At 58.0% G+C, this 18981-nt stretch overlaps 1 protein-coding gene across 2 annotated transcripts in view; it reads right to left on the bottom strand.

The window, feature by feature from the left end:
• Window positions 1-4638: 4638 nt before the first annotated feature.
• The window catches only part of LMX1B (LIM homeobox transcription factor 1 beta), an 80052-nt gene continuing 65709 nt past the window's right edge, over window positions 4639-18981 (bottom strand). Inside the window, exons 3-8 of one of the 2 annotated variants that reach the window (XM_065879264.1) lie at window positions 10218-10450; window positions 7768-7949; window positions 7513-7590; window positions 7304-7370; window positions 5120-5284; window positions 4639-4796 (exon numbers count right to left, since the gene is read on the bottom strand). In XM_065879264.1, coding sequence (XP_065735336.1) covers window positions 4639-4796; window positions 5120-5284; window positions 7304-7370; window positions 7513-7590; window positions 7768-7949; window positions 10218-10450 — 883 coding nt within the window. The remainder of the gene's footprint in view (window positions 4797-5119; window positions 5285-7303; window positions 7371-7512; window positions 7591-7767; window positions 7950-10217; window positions 10451-18981) is intronic. The other variant, XM_065879265.1, reaches the window with a different exon arrangement.

Genomic DNA, 18981 nt, shown 5'->3' with positions numbered 1-18981 from the left:
GCGGGCTAACTTCCCATCTCAGCTTAATATGTAGCTGCTTCCAGGAAGCCTTCCATGATGCTCCGCCCCTCCAGATGAGGTTGGGTACTCCTATAACAAGACTGCACTGTAGCTCAACTGAGTTCACATCACACTGTCTACCTCCCTGAGGCAGGGACCAAGCCCCAGTTCTCAGCCTAGTGGCTGGCACTTAAGGGGCCCTTCATATTGGTTGGGTGAATGAATGATTGTGTTGGGGAAAGGGATGGAATGGGATGGGAGGGATGCATTTGTTTCAAGGATGGAGATGGGTCGGGGTTGGGATAGGACAAGGTTGGGGAGATGACAGTTATGGGATGGGACAAGGGAATGTGTTCGGCTAGACCAGGGACCCCAGGCTCTCCCTTCCTGACCTGCTGTCACTGGTGCCCATTGAGAAATCTGCTGACATCTCATGCAGGACTAGCTCAGGCCCCACACAGCCTCCCCCCAAGGAGAGGCACCACAGGCGTGTACAGGTTGGTTTATTTACAAATATACTGATGTCTCATCTTTTTTTTGTTTCCATTTTCTGCTTTTGTGGGAAGAGGCAGAAGGTGAGAGTGGAGGGCAGGGTGGGGTGGTGATGTAAACGCTAATAAATAATTTAACAATGACAAGTTATTAAATAAAATGTGTCTGGGGATGGTGGGTGGACAGTGAGAGTCTGTACAAGGAGAACAGCAGTGGCCGGTGGCCCGGTCCCCACACCTGGCTGGGCTGAGCTCCCCTGGGACCCTGGAGGGGGCGGGGGCACAGCAGAGACGCCCATTGGAAATGGCACCGTCCAAAGGCCAAACGTTGGAGGGTCCCTCCTGCTCCCCTGGCCCTCAGGCGGCATGTCTACGAGTGTGGGTCCGTGAGCCTTCATGTGTGTCTGGGTGTGAGTGTGTCTGTGTGCGTGCCTGTGAGCGTGGACCCCCTTCCCCGTGGGGCAGAGTGAGCCCAGAGCTGCAGGTTCTCCCACATGGGAGATGAGATTCTCACCCCAGGTGGTGCCCAGAGCTCAGGCTGGGCCCAGGCAGGGGTCAGCCACTTCTCCTTCCCCCAAGCCTCACTGCTATGGCCCTACTCATCTGGACGTGGTGGACCCCCCCCCCACCTCATCCTCTCCAGGAAGCCTCCCAAGATGCCCAGCCCACTGGCACTGGCCCCTTCTCTATGGGCTCTGCTGAGCCCACGGTCTGACTCTTAGAACCACAGCGTCCCTCTGTGTGGCCTCCCTGGAAGGCTCCACGGGGTAGGTGGTAACACTCACTGTGTTACCTGGGGCATATTCCTTCCTCTCTCTGAGCCTCAACTTCCCCAAAGGGAAACAGGGCTCGCCTTTTCTCCAGCACTCCCCCTGCCCACCTCTTACTTTCTCCCTCTTCCTCCAGAGACCAGACTGCTACCTCCCCCTTCCCTTGGGCTTCCCACCCAGGCACCATGTGATGGCGATCCCATATCACAGCAGGGGCGGGAGTGGTCCTGGCTACGCACGCCCTCCACCTCAGGTCAAGGCTGCACTTCATATGCCCTATGCGAAGTGGAAAGAGCCTGGCCATCTCAGCTAGCCCCAGACCCCAGCAAGCCTGCTTGGTTCTGTGTGCTTCTGCTGGGTGACCTTCTCTGAGCCTCAGGTTCCTCATCTGAGAAATGGGTCCCCAACAATGTCCAGACAGGCTTGGGGTGGAATGTGTATGCCTCTCCTCCTAGGAGAGAGCCCCTCAAGGCCGGGGGGCCTACATCTTGTGCATCTGTATCCCCACATCTAGTCCAGGGCTGGGCAGAGTGGGCGTCAGAGCCTGGGGGCAACGAGCTGCAGTACAGCGAAGGTGCTACCTAAACTAGCTGATGGGGCATCTTTGGCATGAGGGGCTGAGGTCCCTCTTGCTTTGACAATCTGTGGGTCATTAGCATGGGTGTCCTGTACCAGCTCCTGGCAGGGAGCAGTGTAATGGTAGAGGCAGAGCCCAGGCTGGAGTTGGGGTTTATGAGGCCCCAGAATGGCAATTTTACCAAGACAAGTCATGCTCCGACCTGGAGGTCGTTCACCAGACACAGAGGATGAGAAGCTGGCGTGGTGTCCCTATTCTCTGCTCCAGCTCTGTCCCTGACTAGTTGAGAGAGGCCTTGTCCTGCCCCTCTCCTGGCCCACATTTTCCAGCTGCAGAATAAGGGGTGGACTAGTTGACCCATTCCTGAGGTTCCTTCCAACTTAAAGAGTCTGGGAGAGAAGGGCCAGGCCTACTGGTGGGGGAGAACATCTACCCCTGGACCTGCCCCAGTGCCCCTGGCATGATTTGACTGTGTGGGCCTAAGAGGAGAAAGGGGACCATCTCTCAAGAAACCAGAGTGGCTGCCTAAGGGACAAGTGGTGACCCAGGACCAAGAGATGGCACAGAACCTAGGTGGGCTAAGACTGCAGAAGGACTCAGGACATCAACTAAGACCGTGTGCAAGTTCTGTGTAGAACAAGAAGAGCCCAGAAGGGCCAGGCTGGCTGCTGGGGCCTGAGGGCTGACTCTGAGCCGCATCTCAGCTCTGCCAGCTCTGCCATGGTGAAGAGTGTGGCAAGACGTGTGTGCAGAAGCCCAGGAGGGGCGGGGAGGTTGGCCTAGGATGCTCTGGAGGGACTGAGGTCTCCCCAGAGGACAGAGAAGCAAAACCACAGAGGATGTTGGTGAACTTTGAGGATCCCAGGAAGGGCCAGACAGAGGGGCCCTTCTCCAGACGGGTGGAGAGACACCCGTCATCCCATCAGCTCAAAGGCTGGACCAGGCAAACTTCTGCAGCCTAGGGCTCAGTGTTAGAATGGAAAGCAGAGCCATGAGCACTGGCTGAGGACACAGTGGCCTCCAGGGGCCAGCAAGGGGTCACTGAGAACAGGGCCCATCAGCCTGGCCTCACTTCCTCTTTTGACAGGGTTAGTAGTTGGGTAGATTGGGGGCAGAGGTTGATACAGTGTATCTGGCTCCTAGCAGGGCGTTTGGCAAAATGGTCCACATGCCTTAGGTGAGACACACAGGGCCGACTCCTTATATCGGCAGATGTGCTGAGGAGGGAGAACAAACCAGTGGTCACAGAGTTGGGGTGCAGAAAAACTCCACAGGCTGGAATTAATCAAATAAGAGGAAAGGTAACAAGAAAAAAGTCAAGGTCCTTCACTGGCTCTCCAGGGACCGATAAGTGCCCCCTCCACACACACAGAGAAGAGAGTTGTGGCTTAGCTGTCACACATGTGTCAGGGTCAGGGGCTCTGGTTACATACAAGAGGGCAGGGTGTGTTTCCAAGGTTATGTGCCCTAAACCATTCACAGGGTCTCAGGCCACATTAACAGAGGCAGAGTGCCTAAAGTGGGGGAGGTGATTGACCTGCTCACTTTGGCTGGCTGATGACAGTGGGGAGACTGGGTTATATCTGTTCCATACCTTTAGAGGGAAAGCTGGAGCCAGGCTAGGCGGTACAGTTTAAAAGGAAGAGCTGGAGAAGCTGGAAAAGCCTGGCTTTGAGAAGCGAGGACTCAGGGCTGAATAGAGCAGAGGTGAAATCAGCAGAAAAGGCAGCTGACTTGGGGCCCGATGAAGTCACTGGAGGTTGCGAGGAGAGGCAGAAGTGGCTTGGGCGGGAACCAAACATCCTATGGAGTGCCAAGTGGGTGACTTTTGAGATGCTTTTCCACCTGGAGGTTCTGCCATTTGGTCTGATTCTATCTGGTTCTGCGGCCTCTGTCTCTGCCCAGGCAGCCCCCGTCTGGACAGAAGCTAAGACACATCTGTGTCCACGTGCCTCAAGCTCACCTTATCCTCCTCACTTCCTCCCTCCCCTCCTATTGCTATCAGAGGGGCTCCCTGCCCGTCTGGCCGCTTCCCGCTTCCTGACAGGGCAGGGCAGGGCTGACCCGCAGAGGCCTGTCTGTCTCTTTCAGCACGTCTGTGTATCTGTGTGCGTTTCCCCATGGGTGTGCCTTTAAGTGTGTGCGTTTGCATGTATGTCTCCATCCCTCTGAGTCAGCCTGGGCTCAACCTACCCGTCCCTGGTCCCGCCAGGATTGCCCCTCAGGGCAGAGCTGTGGTGGGCTTGGCCCACCTGCCAGGCTCTTCCCTACTCCTGCTCCAGGCTCCAGCTGGAAGGGGTGATCCTAGGTTGGCGGGCCTGCCCTCAGAGGTGGGGGAGGTGGGCACAGTGCAGGGCACAGGTACACACGCATCTCACACCCACCATCGTCTGGGGGCATGCACGGGGGCCCTGCCTTGACCTAGGCCCATGCCATGGAAGTGGCCTGGACAGAGAGAGGACATTTAAAAAAATAGAGAGAATTTAAGCTTCCCATAAAAGAGATGGGGAGGGGGAAGGAGGCAATGGAGGCCGAGGTGGGGCTGGGAGATGAGTGGCTGTCCAAGAGCTCTGGGTCCCTGGGGGTGACAGTCTCTGTGGGCAGGACACAGCCCCTGCCCAGGCTGTGCCCGTCTGCCTGTCTGGCTGTGCCCAGTGGGCACTTTAGCCAGGCCCAGTTGGCCAAGGGGAGGGCACCGTATGGCTGTCTGTAGAGTCTGTGCGGGTGGCGGGGCAGCCTCTGCGGCCTGCAGTCCCACCCCAGGGCCCTTGCCCAAGCGTCCGTGCGGCCCGGCTGGCTCTCAGGAGGCGAAGTAGGAACTCTGCATGGAGTAGAGCCTGTCGATGGGGTTCCCCACGCGGGCCTGCAGGGAGCCCACATCCGAGGAGCCGAGGAAGCAGTCGCTGAGGCTGGTTAAGGAGGTATCACTGTCGATGTCGTGGAAGATGGAGTCGTTCCCTGGGGGGCAGAGGCGGTGTCAGCACCGGGGTACAGGCTGGGGCTCCTGGGGGCCCTGTTGGCCCTACAGGCAGTGTGGCTGGAGGTGAGGGACGGACAGGATGACCTGCCGGCGGTGCCCGACCAGAGGGGTTGGGGGTTGTGGGTGAGGTCTCCAGGGCGCCCCTTTCTGGTCAGGAGGAGGCAGGTGGGCTGTGTCGGAAGGGGCTGCCGGTTGGGGGTGGGGGGGCCTGGGGCGGGAGGTGGCTTTTTCGGCCCCAGGCCTGCCAGGTCAGGCAGGGGGCAGGGGCCGTGCTGGGGCAGCAGGGGGCCGGGCAGCTTACCATAGGGGTTCATGTGGTCACCTGGCATTTGGGGCGGCGTGAGGCCCTGCTGGAAGGGGTCGCTGCTGCCGTAGGGGCTCTGCTCCATGGCCACGATCTGCTGCTGCGGCGGGGCCAGCGGCGTGTAGGAGGCCATCATGCCCTCCATGCGACTCGACAGGACCTCTGGGGACAGAGCACGCCCTCACTGACTGGCCCTGCCTGCCCTGTCCTGGAGACCTCACAGATGTACCCCAGGAGTCCCATGACCTCCCTCACGACCCCCGAGTCCAGGCTGCCCACTGCGGTCTCTCTGACCTCCTCCTTCCCAGCCCTGCCCCTGCTGAGGTTGCCTGTGGCCTTCTAGGGTCACTGAGCCTACATATCTGACCCCCCAGCCCACCAACCTTCCCCAGACACACAGTCCAGCGTCTCTTCCAGAAAGAGCCCTCCCTCCCCACCTCCTCCCTTCCTCCTACAGCCCTGCCCTCCAGGAGCTCCCAGCCTGGGGAAGACAGAGGCTTCCAGTGAGCAGCCAGTACTGATTCGACAACATATGGGTGCAGTGAGTGCCCTGCATCTGGGAGCATCAAGGTGGAGCCCGCACCCCGGCCAACAAGGCTCAGGGAAGGAAGGATTCCTGGAGGAAGGGGCCCACCACCTCCATGCGACTTAAACAACCAGCAGAGGTTCAACCAGCCGAGCAGGGGGCAGGCATGCCAGGCTGAAGGGCAGCAAAGGCAGAGAAGAGAGAAACTGCCCTGTGGGAGCAAGGAGCCCAGTCCATGGGGATGGAGCGTGAGGACAAGAGAAGGTTGTGCCTGGGGAGAGAGATGGTTCCTTGGGGACCCGAGCTGAGTGGGGGCTCCCTTGAGGCTGTAGGAAGCCAGTGGAGGGTCTTAGCTGTGGAGCGACTGTGGAGAAAGGCTGGGAGGGTGGAGGCCAGAGGAGGAGACCATTGGGAGGGGTTGGGGTCTGTATTAATGCAGATGTGGGAAAGACTAAGAGGGGCATGAGGGACATGGGACAAGAAACCACTGCCTGATTTGGTGACTGAGCAGATGCAGTACGTGTAGGACAGGACGGGGGAGGTGACTCCTGGGTTCCTGGTGTGGGTACTGGGTGGGTGGTAGTGCCATTTGCTGAGACGGGGTAGGGGAGCTGTAGGGGGTGTTTTGTGCATGTGGCAGCAGGGGCAGTGGTATGAAGTGCAGTATGGGCTGTGATGAGCTCGAGGGGACCGTGGAACTTTTCTGGGGAGGCCGCATCCAGGGGGCAGCTGGGAACACCGGAGAGTGAGACACAGCTTGGGAGCAGGCTGGGAGACCTGAAGCCGTGGCTGCAGCCCCAGAAGGCTGGGCCATCTCGGGAGAGGGGGGGCAGAGAGGGAAGACAGGAAGAGCTGGGCTCTGAGGCCACGGCCTTGAAGCCCAAGGTCCAGCCTGGGACACTGGTCTGGCCCCAGAGTTCTGAGTAGAGGGGCTGCCCATCAATCCCTTGGCATCTGTCTCAGAGACCCCATCTCACCTGGGAGCAGGCAGCTGAGGCCCCTTCCCCAGTTTGGCAGGCTCAGGGAGCTCCCAGTGCCCTCCCTTCAAGACCTAGAAGGCTGCATGTCCCCATGGGGCCGGGGAGGCCAGCCCCAGCCCAAGTTGTGGAAACAGCATCTGGGCAAAGCCCAGTCCACGCTGGACTCCTCAACACCTTCAGACTTTCTCTGGAGACTTCTCTGGAGACTAATGCTGAATTCTACTGTGGGCAGTAGGGTGTATGGTCATGTTAAAAGCACAGGCTCAGAAGCCCTACACTCCGGACTGAAGCCTGGCTGTGCCCCTTACTAGCTGAGTGATCCCAACAAGTCCCTTAGTCTCCCGGAGCCTCAGTCTCCTCATCTGTGAGATGGGATGTAACGATGCCCTTCCTCTCAGGGATCTGTGAGAATTAAGTGAGACGGAGCGTGTGGAACGGTGAGAACAGTGCCTGGCACACCGCGTCGCTGTTTTGAATATGGAAATTATGCCACCCCTCTGGGCCGCCCACCCTGCCATCTCCCCTCCTGTGTCCCACGGCCCCCACTGCCTGTCTCCTTTACTGATCTCAGCAGGTTCCAAGGCAGCAGCTCCCTGAGCTCTGATCACCTTGGCAGGAGGTTTCTTGGGAGCCTAGTTACAGAGACTGAGCCCCACCCCGGGCCGCCCTGCTCACCTTGGCCCAGCCGCTGGGAGTTCTGCTGCTCCTGTTGCTGCTGGTGCCGCCGTGCCAGCTTCTTCATCTGCAGGAGACACAGTGTGTGCCAGTCTCCGCCTCCAGCCCCCCTTCATTCCCACGCCACCCTCATCAGGCCCCTGGTCTTCTGCCTGCACCCCCTCCCCATCCCACCCCTGTCCAGCGGGGTGGCAGGTGCCTGTACTCACCTTTGCTCTTTGGTTCTGAAACCAGACCTGGACCACACGCACACTGAGGCCTGTCTCTGCCGCCAGCGTCTCTCGGACCTGCCCATAGAGAAGGAGACGGGTCAGGCCTGGGGGGGGGGGGGCAGCAGCAGGTTTGGGGGGATGGGCGGGGAGGGGGAGGGACGCCCAGCCCCCAGCAGGAGCAGAAGGGGTGGTGTCTGGAAAGGCAGCGCGTTCGGGGTTGTCAGCCTCCACCCCACCCCAGGCACCCCTCACCTTCCGGCAGGGCTTGGAAGAGACCTCAAAGGAGGCCTTGAAGGCTCTTCGCTGCTGCGTCGTGAGGATGGTCCGGGGTCGTTTGGGCCTCCGCGGGTCCTTCCCGTCGTCCCCACTGCCCTTACTCTGGCTGCCCTGTCCCTTGGCCGGCTTCATGTCCCCATCTTCGTCCTCGCTCTTCACTGTGGGGGACACACCCCAGCCTGTCAGCCTTGTATCCTCAGGCAACTTGCTACCTGATGGGATCCCATCACCTCCTGCTAACACCTGCCACGACTCCCCAGAGCCCTCGGGGTAAAGACCACCCCCTTCCCCTGACCCACAGGCCCTGCGTATCTAGTCTCTCATCTCCCATCCAGGCCCTGTGTATCCCCTTCCTCAGCACACACTCCTCACTTTCTTATCTTGGACCCCCAGGGAGACCTGAACCAAGGCCCCCAGACCTGCTCTGCTGACAACACACAGGCAGACACACACAGGAAGGCACCCTGGTGAGCAGGCAGAGACACACAAGCACGCGTGCACTGCACACTCAGATGCGTACACGTTCAGAGTGGTAGAGATACAGGCCCACGTGGGGACAGGTATGGGCGCTGCAGAAGCACGCAGGTGTACACATGTGGCTGGACACACTGAAGGGAGCACAGGATGCTCACTTGTGGCCGATCTGCTGTCCTCATCAGGCCCATGGCCCACCTGAGGAGAGATGCTGGCATCTGTGTTCATTCTGGCCCTGGGCTTCCCCGACCCATCTTGCCTGGGACCCACCTTGTCCTGCTGGCCTCCGGTGCCCGGGAGACCCCAGCCCAGCATGTCAGCCTTTGGGAAAACCAGTTCCCACGGCACTAGCCCAGCACTAGCTGGGCTTCACGGCCCAGAGAGGAGGCTACCAGGAGCCTGCTTCCTTGGAGCTTCCAGGGACTAAGAATTGATGGGCAAAGACACACACTCCAGACGTTCTCACACAGGAGTACTTGTGACCATGACATGTGCACACGTACACACACACACGTAGAGGTGCATGCTCACAGGCAGGGACATACAGACATGTACACATCGGAACAGACACACACACCTGCATGCAGAAGCGTGTGTATTCACCTGGAGGCACACCCACACCCACTTCCATTCCTGAGTTGTGGGTCTCAGAGATGCCAGCTCCAGACAGATAGCAGAGCATCCTTCCCACCCCCCATGCCTCCTGCTGACCCTGAGTCTGAACTGGTCTCCTTTCTCCTAGACCATCTTCCTCTGAGCATGAGCCCCTGTGGAGGGGACCTCCCTCCGAGAACCCCTCCCTAGGCCTGGTGTGAACGTGCCAATGGCACCTGGCTGGCCTCTGCTCTCCCACAGGAGCCCAGGCAGCCTGGCCGCCGTGGTGCCCTGCCCAGGGATGGACAGAGGTACAGGTGGTGGGAGCTCACACCTCCTCCAAAGGCTCTGGCAGGGACAGCGCTCCTTCGTGTGGACAGGTCCTGTGACCATGGGCTCCCGGTTCCCCACAAGGCCTGGCAGATCAGGGCACCTCCTCCCCACGCCCCCTGCTCCAGTCCATCTTCGCCACCCCCAGGAATGACAAGGTGCCAGCCTGCTCCCTGACTTTTCCCTCCTTAAGACTTGTTCACAGCTGGCCCTGCCCTTCCTGCCAGGAGGGCTCCAAACTGGTAAAGTCTTTTGGGGGCTGGAGCAGGGTAGAGAGGAGGCTTCACCCCGGGAAATGGAGTCTCTCCCTCCACCACCGAGGGCCCCAGTCTCCCCATGCAGCGGGGAAAAAAGGGAATAGCTTGGGGCTGCTGCTCCCCACTGCTGAAGGCTCTGGGGGGTGATGCAGAAAGGCTGCATCAGATCAGACACCTGCAGCCTGCAGGCCCAGTGCTGGGAGAGACCCCTGGGATGCTGTGCTGTCGGGGTGGGGGGGGCCACAGCAAGGATAAGAGCAGGGGGAGGGTGGTGGGCCAGAGAGCAGGGGGTGTGGCAGCATGTGTGTGCAAGCTACAGTACATGTAAGCACGTGGATGAACGTGTGCAGCCACACGCATAGGTGTTGACTGCGTGAGTGTGCTGGGGCGTGCGTGCACATGTTTACATGGGTGTGGGCTTCTGCATGCTTGGGCATGTAAGCACATGTCTACACATGGACATGTGTCTGTGTATTTACACTCCTGGGCATGGGTATCCACACATGCATTTTATATGCTTGTGTGTGTGCATCTGTGATCACATGCACCTACACCTGTGTGATAGTGTCCAGGTATATTCGTGCGCCTGTGAGGCTGTGCACACGTGTCTGTGTGCACCCCACATGTGCACGTGTGTACTGAACCCATCAGTGCGCGTGCGTATCGGATGTGGGTGCAGTGTCTGTGTATAGTGCAGGTTCTGGGGTCACGAGCGGGCTTCTGCAGGGGCGGCTCTCCCCACCGCCTGCCCCAGCTCCAGGCGCAGCTCACCGGAGTCGGACTCGTCGGGGCTCACGGAGCTGAGCAGGTCCTTCTCCTTCTCGTAGTCACCTTTGCACAGTAGCTGGCCCTCCTTGAGCACAAACTCGTCGCCCTTGCGTAGCTGCCGCTCACACACGCAGCAGCAGAAGCAGCCCAGGTGGTACACGCACTCCAGCGCCCGCATCACAAACTCAGTGGGGGCGATCTTCTCCATGCAGCCGCTGCACTTGGCCGCGAAGAGCCTGCAGGTGCAGAGTGGGCGCATTGGCTGGGCTCAGTGGTCCCTCCCAGAGGCACTGCCCACAAAGCACCTCTTCCTCCCGCCAAGCTGACCCTCCAGCCCAAGTGGGAGAGGCCCTCCCTGGCACAGAGCCAGGCAGTGGGAGCCCTACCCCCTTGGCTCACAGGGCCCTGGCGGCCTCACGGTGGGCACTGGGCAACCTGCCCGGAGGTGCCTTCTCCTGGGAGCATCAGCTTAGGGTCATTCCCGCTCAGAGACACAGTGGCCACTAGAGGGCAGAGTGCAGGTTCAGCCTCCACCTTCCCTGGGAGCCAGGGGGGCCCCTGCCCTGAGGGGAAGGCCAGGCAGCCCACAGGTCCCATCTACCCTTACTCTAGCACCGGCTCTCCTCCTCTCTGCCCCTGCCTCTCTCCCCCACATCCAACCAATCCCCAGCCTTGCCCAGCCCATCACCCAGCCTGGGTCCCTCCTCTCCTGCCTGAGGACTGCCCCAGTGCCCTCCCTGGGTTCCTGGCCTCTCCAACCCTTCAACTCACCCTCCAGGATGACAGCCAGAGGGATCTGTCTAAAACACACATCCGATCGTGCTGCTTCCCTGCTCCAGACTCTTCCATGGCTCCCTAGTGCCCTCTGGAGAACCTTCAAGTTCCTGAGTCTGGCACTCAGGCCCTTCACAGTCCTGCCTCTTCTCTGACCCCTCTGCTCCCCGAGGCTTCGGCCCCATGGACCAGCCTGCGGTCTCTGCAGAGCACCACATGGACCAGCCTGCGGTCTCTGCAGAGCACCACCACCTTGGCTCTTCAGCATGTTCTGGGCCTTGCCTCGGCTACCACCTGCTTATCCCTCGTCTTAGCTTAGGAATCTACACCGCGAACAGATATTCACGGAGCACGAGTGGTGTACCAGCCGCTCTTCTAAGCGCTCTGCATGCAGAAATGCGTTTCATCCTTGCAACAACCCTATGAGGCAGGAAATATTAATCCCATTTTAGAGATAAGGAAACTGAGGTGCTGGGAGGCAGAGTCACGTGCTCAGGGTCACGTGGGTAGTAAATGATGGAGCCGGCTCTGTTCCCGGGCCTGATCCAGTCCCTCCGTGACAGGGAGGATCCATCTTCCATCTCCAGAGACAAAGCTGGGGGTGGGGGCAGGGGTCTTCGTGACTCCGGCGAGTGTGCAGAAAGAGTCTGAGCAGCAGGGCCCCGCCTCTGCCTGCACCTACTGACCGCTCCTCCCGGCCCCCGATCCCTGTCACGTGCCCTGCTCTGTGGGAACAACACTTTGATGGAAAAATTTATGAAGAATCAAATTATTGCTGCTGGGAGGGAATTAAAACCATTTTTCATTCCCCACGTCCCCGGGCCACGTCTGCGGGCGCCACCTGGGGAGCACTGTGCACATCCCATCCCTCTTTATGGCCCGCCATCACAGGCACAGATTACAGCTGCAATTCTCTACTAATCGGTTCTGGAACAGAAATGGCCATAAATGCGAGGCTTTCGGCCTGCCTCCCTTCCCGAGGCTGCCATCAGCACCGCCCACGGCGAGCTGGTGGGACGCAGTGGGCAGGGCCATTCCGAGCTCTACCTGCTGCCCTGGCACTGGCCAGGGCACTCAAATTGGGGACACCCCAGCAACCCCTGCCACCCACCTCTAGTCTACCCAGCAGACTCCTACTCATCCTGCAATGCCCAACTCCAATGCCACCTCCTCTGGGAAGCCTTCTTTGATGCCCCCGTCTGGGGGAGGTGGCATCCTCTATGCTTATCTCAGGCCTCAGTTCCCTCTACTATAAAATGGGGATGTCAACAGGACCTCCCTCAAAGGGCTGTTGTCAGGATTCAATGATACTGAGCATTTAATTCAATGAATGAGTACCACATCAGAGTGATGGCACATGGCCCTGTCAGCTCCCAGTTCTACAGAGGTCCATCTGATCCTCAAGGAGGCCTCAGTGTTTGAAAAGACCATGAGTGAAGGCTTGGGGGCGTGCAGAGGCTCAGGCAGACAGGACCCCACTGGCCCACACAGTGCATGCCTTCACAACGGTATATGAGATGGATGCAGCTCCCATTTGGCCCTTTGGCTGGAGACCTTTGTTCAGGGTGCAACCCACTCAACTGTCCATGTACCCTAAGCAGAGGCCCTTAGGAATCTGGCTGGCCCTCCAACTCTGCCAAGGGGTTAGGGAAGGAGCCAGGTTTGCAGAACCTGCTGCTCTGACATGGAGAACACTTCTGCCTTGCCCCTCTCACTGCCTCCTTGTCCCTCTCCCCACACTCTATCTCCTGACCTGGCGGCCCCACTAAGGGCTGCAGCCTGGCCTCTGTGGCCCATGGGTGGACAGGCAATGGCTGCATCTCTGTGTCACCATGTCAGGGCCAGGGCCCCAGGCTGGGTTGGCACACCTTGGGCGGTTCCCAGAGAGGAGGCCCTCTTAGTCAGTGGGAGGGGGCAGCGGGGGGGGGGGGGAGGGGTGTGTGACCCACATTTGCAGGCGCTGCCACCATGCAGGCTTCGTTCAGAACAGCCCCGCTAATGCCTTGGCAGCAGGGGGTCGATTGCTACTTTCTCCAAACTCATCAACACAATCTATTATTAATACTTCTCCAAAGCCTCGGTGCTGCCATTACAGAGGCAGCTCCAGCCACTCGGGGCATCATCTGTTATCTAGATTGCAAAAACTCGGGAAATAAAACAAACTGCACACTTTATAAACAGAATGTGCCATTCGTTTGGTCTCCAAGCATCTCTCCACCCAATAAAACATGGAGGGGGGGATGCATGAAATACTCGCTCCCAATTATGGGGCTGCCTTTGTCTACCGTGCCAGGGTGAGAGCTACCAACTGCATGCGTGGGAGGGGCTGGGGTGCCAGCGGGGTGCCCTCCTCTCTGCGAGCCCCCCACTCCCTCCTTCGATCCCTCCCACCATGAAGGATCGGTGGAACCAGCCATTGAGAAGCAGCCCCAGCTACAGGCGGGTGGCACTGGAATCAGATGAACTCGGGTTCAATGCCTGTCTCCACCACTTGCTCGTTTGTGACTGAGCAAGTAATTTCCTCTCTCTAAGCTCACTTATCTGTATAATGGGCTCAGCAACACTGCCTGCTTCTCAGTGTGAAAATGCAGTGAGTTGTCAGGATAAAGCTGTGAGCACAGCGGGAGTGACTGGGGGCTGGGGCAGGCCTCTCCGTGAATGCTGCCCAGAAGCTGCAAATACTGACCAGAGATGTAGAGTTGCTCAGGCTGAAAAGCTCCGGGCCACCCCGCCTCCCTTCCCCTCCTGCCCCAGAGATGCTCCAGAGCCTGATGTGAAAGGCCCGGAAAGCATCAAGGGCACTGGATTTGGAGCCCTGGTCCTGCTCTCCATCCTGACCGGCTCTGTGACCCTGGGCAAGTGTGAACCTCATTTTCCTCATCTGTAAGATAGGGACAACAGTCCCCACTCCCCAGCTGGCCTGGGGATTCCAGATGGGTGTGTTGCTGCTTCCCACACTTGGGCTGGGAGGCCAGGATGGGGCAGGCCCCGGGGTCAGGGGACGATGGGGTGCTGTGGGGCAGCTCTAAAGCTGGCCGGGGGTGGGGGGAGCTCCCTGTGGCTTTCCCTCTAGCTGCCCTGCCCTCTAGGTGCCAATCCCCCTGCCCTGGCTCCTCCCCCAATCCAGAAGCTCCAAATCTAGACGGCAGCTTCGTGACCACAACACAGACACACAGGCTTGCTGGCAATCCACACAACCCCCTCCCCATTTTTCACGTAAACCGCCGACCCTCTTCTCCTCAGGCTGTGACTACAAGCTAGAATGCCATTCCCCTTCTCCCAGCCTCTGCCTGGCAAATATCTGTTTATGAAGGATTTAGCTTGGGCATCCCTTCCTCCAGGAAGCCCCCTTCTCCTCTCCAGTCTCAGATACTTCTCCTGACAACTGCACTTTACGTATTTCCAGGTGCACCTTCCCCGTGGTCACCTCTGTGTCTTCAGTGCTGAGCCTAAGTCCCTGTACACACTAAGGTGAGCAGTGAATGTTTGCTGAATGAATGCTGAACCGTCCAATATAGCCCTGTTCAGCCCGTGAGGCAGGGCAAGTCAGTCCCCACCCCCAAGCTGGTCTGTGGGAAGCTGGTCTGTGGGAGCCTCACCCACCTGCCCTGGGGAGACAGGACCACCTGGGAGGGGAGCTGTGGTGGGGGGCAGGAGGCTAAAGCAGGCAGCCTGGTGTTCCCTTCTGGCTTCATAACTTTTCCCTGTGTGACTTTGTTCAAGAGAGTGAGCCTCAATTTCTTCATCTGTAAAATGAGAATGATGGTACCTACCTATGGGGTTGTTGGGAGAGCTGAATGCATGTGAAGCCCTTGGCCCTGTGCTGGCATGAAGAAGGCATGCCACAAGAGCTGGCTTCTGCCTTTCTCTTGTTCCACGTGAGTCCAACATGCTTTCATTGATTATCCTCGCTGGGGTCTCCCAGGGGTCCCTGGGAGCAGCCTTCCTGATGCAGGTCCCAACCATTCCCCCTTCTCATGACCACCCTGGGTTCTGGATCCATCCTTCTAGCTTCTGTCTGGCCTGGGCTGGACAGAGCACTCCTGGCTCAATTCTCTGTCTGTCTCATTAATATCATTGAGCTCAGTTAACATCTAACTGCATCACCCCATTAAGTCCTCACAGAACCCTAAAAGGAAGATGTTTCCGTCTCCGTTTCACAGATGAGCACAGGAAGATGCAGAGGGCAGGTTCAAGGTCACATGGCAGCATCACCATATACTCCCTCCCTGCTCTGTGCATCCAAATGTTTCTTTGTTCATCAATTACCCTGGCCCTTTGCTCTGAGTATCATGCCCACGTCTGTCTGCCCTCAAGGCTCTGAACACCCCGAGTTCTTATTACTTGGCATAAGCCCAGCACCCAGTTTCTTAAACCAAACTGAACATCTCCCCCTCCCCCAGGATCATCTGTGATTGCAGCTTAAGAAATTCCCTTTTTCGGGATGTCCTTCCCTTAAAGAGTCCCAGGCTACAACAACATGTCTCCATCTCCTTTGAGTTTTTATTGGCTTATTTATTTAATGCTCAATTTATTAAACTCATAAAGCTAATAAACAAAACTCAGAAAGCCAATTTTTTTGGGAGCATTTGAATGTGGATTACAAAATGATTAATTAATTTCTCTTAAACCATTGACACCTGCAGTGATACATGCAGTACAGCTGATTCTCTTACCTCTGATAAAACTGGTTTCCTAATGTCCTGGGGCCCCTCCAGCCTCTCCTCACGGGTTTTCATCCCCAGATCTTGGAGTCCACACAACACTCATTAGGCTTGGAATCCTGGCTCTGTCACTTCCTTGCACTGGAAGCTTACACAAGTCCCTTCTCCTCTCTGAGCCTCAGTGACCCCATCTGTCCAGTGGGGATGATGGCCTGGGCGCATCCCCCCAGGCTCAACACGTGGTGATCATGATCACTGTCATCATCTCTCCAAGACTGTCCAGCACCAGTTCACTATCCTTGCTGAGTAGAAGCTCCTCGGCCTCCTCCTCCTCACTGTACTGCCATTCCCAGACCCCCATCACTGCACTTTACAGTTTATGTAGCCTCTTGCTGGGTTCTCAGTCCAAGAGCTCCCAACAGTTTTAGGATAAGCCCAAAGATCTAATCATGGCATTCAAAGCCCCACTCTACCCCTGTCACATCTGGCCTCAGATGCTCTGCTACAGCTGCCACGCTTCTCGTTGTTCCCTGAACACAGCAAGTCCCTTCCTGCCTCCTTAGCACCTAAAATTCCAACTGACTCTACGACCTATCTTCTCAACCCCTTCCCTTTACTTCTTGTTGAACTCCTCTTCATCCTTCAAGACCCAATTCAATTGTCACCTCCTCTGTGAAGCCTTCCCTGATACCCACAGATCCAGACACTTGTGTATCTGAAGCCCCCACTGACTTAGAAATAAGGAACTGGGTCTAATTCAATCCCCTACCCTTGGCTCTGGCGTTGAGTTGGTGGTTAGTGACTGTTTGTTGAGTGAATGAATAACCTTGGGAGAAATGAAATGGGCAGCCAGGTAGGACAATAGAATATTGGCTCCTCTGCTTCTGGGGGGGTCTTAGAATACTACCAGCTAACAAGATAAGTGAACTTGCCCTCCCGTGCCCACTCCACAGCTAAACAACCCGGAATCCAGTGTCCCAATTTTTCGTCAACGAAGTTCTATACATCACTCCTGTTGGGCTGGGAGTCCTGCAGTAACACTCCCAACATCTGCACTGCACTGGCATCCATAGCTCACAAGGAAAGCCCTGGGAGTGCCAAGTTGCTATAAAATGACTTCCCTGACCTTTAAGTGATTGGGCCAGGCCTGGACACCTGACTCAAGGTGGGCCAACTAGACCCTCTGTCCTGTGTCTCTTCCTTCTCCTGCTCATTCAAGGGCCCTTTTAACAGCCCCCCACCCCCATCCTCGTCCTCAGAGGTGTGACTTTCCACATCTCCAACACCAGCTATGTGGCCTTGGGTCATTCACATCCCTTCTTTGAGCCTCAGTTTCCTCTTCTGTAAAATGGGGGTGTTAATCCTTCCCTCACCTGGTGATGTGAGAAGGCCTAGTCCAGAGGGCATCTCGGCAGGTGTGTGGTCCCTCTCGCTCCCCAGTCTAAGTGTCACGTGGTGCCCAGTGCAGGCTCTGGAACCTTCTCTTCTGCACCTCCAATTTCAAGTCTGAAGCCCCTATCACATTGTTGGGTCTGAGTTCTCCCTGAGGTATGAGCTTCTGTGAGACCCTCCCCCAGGGCCAGACTGGGGACCAGGGAGATTCTGGACCTGGTTTCCCTTAGGGCCTCTCCAGGCCCAAGTCCCACAGTTCCTGGAAGCACTCCCTCCATAGGGACCACGAGGCTTGGCACCTGGAACTGAAGGCCCTCTGTCCCCACTGTCCACACCTTCACGGATTCACCCAGCAAACACCCAAGGAGTCTGACTCTGTGCCAGGCTCGTGCAAGATGTTTGGGGAACAGTCAGCTCATATCTCGTCCCATGGGAGCTGGCATAACGTGACATGTGCTTTGACGGGGTACACTCAGCAGGCTGCGGTGGGCATAGAAAGGCATGATAGCCAATCTGGAGGAGAGCTGGGAACTTCCTGGGAAAGGTGACATGACACAGAGTTAAAAGAACTTGGTCCTGGAGGCAGAAAGAATGGTCTGAAGAGTCTCAATCCCCGCTCTGCCACTTGCCAGCTGCCTGACCTTGGGGCCAGCCACCTCTACTCTCTGAACCTGTTTTCCAGTCTGAAAACTCAGACCACAATCCCCACCTAACATGTGATCATGGTCCCATGTTTGTCTTCTCTGTGCCACACCTCCACAGGCTGGCGTGGGATCCCAGGATGGAGTGGCCCCAGAGCACTAGGACAGGCCCCCATATAGTAAGTGCCCAGGAGGTGGCTCGTATTAGTATGGCTCCTGGGACTGTGGCATCTATGATGATGCTGGTTGAGAGATGAGCTGGAGTTCACAGGAGCCGAGGGGACAGGACTCCAGACACTCTTGGGGGTCCAGCTGCTGCTGCTGGAGGCTGCCTGTCACTTGCAGGAGCTGATGCGGTGAGAGCAGGCAGAGGGAGCTGCCTGGCCGCCTCCCTCCCCGACTCGTTGACATCTCCCCCACGTGCCTGCCGCGTCCTTATCATTCCGCGCGTAGCTGGTTTTTATTTTGAGACAAAAAGGGGCCTGTTGATGGGGATCCAACTCAAACCAGCTGCAAACATCTGCTTTGATGCGGCGGCGGCGGCGGGCCAGGCGGGCGGCGGCGGGAGCCGCAGGCGGGGGCCCCGGTGCGCGCGCGTCAATCACGCGGCTGGAATGCTTGGCGTGGCCGGTCGCCGGGACCGGCGGCCGCCGGCGCGCGGCCCTCTCCGCAACCTAGCCGCGCCGGGGCCGGGCCTGCCGTGAGGGCTGCCCCGGCGCTTCCTGCGGGCGCACAGACCCAGCTGTGCGGGGCCGCTGGCTCCAAGGCCCTTTGATCCCGGCTCGGGGCGCTGTCGGGGAGCCCGCAGACGGGGCTCGAGGTCACGGGTCAGGGGCAGGGAGGGACAGGCCCAGCTGGGAGCCCGGGGTACCATCCAGGGGCCAGCCTGGCCAGGCAGGCACACATTCGGTGATTCCACACATATTTACTTGGCACCTACTACGTACCAGGCACTGTCTGGAGGCTGAGGATAGAGCAGTGAGTCAAATGGACAGTCTCTCCCAACCCCGCCCCCCCCCCCAGCTTCCAATCTAAAGGGTGAGGGACAGGCAACAGATAGATAGATCTCTAGCAGACAGAGTGTAACAAGTGGTAAAAATGATGAATAATAAAGAGGCAAAGAAGAGCGACAGGGCGGGGCACGGCGGGGGCAGGGTGTGTGTGTGTGTGTGTGTGTGTGTGTGTGTGTGTGTGTGTCTCTCCAGGAGATTTAGAAAGAACAGGCAGAGGCCTTAGTGAGATATCTGGGGAAAAGGGGTTCTCAGCAGAGCGAATAGCAAGTGCAAAGGTCCTGAG

This window comes from Phocoena phocoena, chromosome 6 (assembly GCF_963924675.1).
Source record: "Phocoena phocoena chromosome 6, mPhoPho1.1, whole genome shotgun sequence".
NCBI classification, from domain to species: Eukaryota; Metazoa; Chordata; class Mammalia; order Artiodactyla; family Phocoenidae; genus Phocoena; species Phocoena phocoena.
The sequence above is the reverse complement of the archived record's forward strand: the minus strand, read 5'-3'. Positions and strand labels throughout refer to the sequence as shown.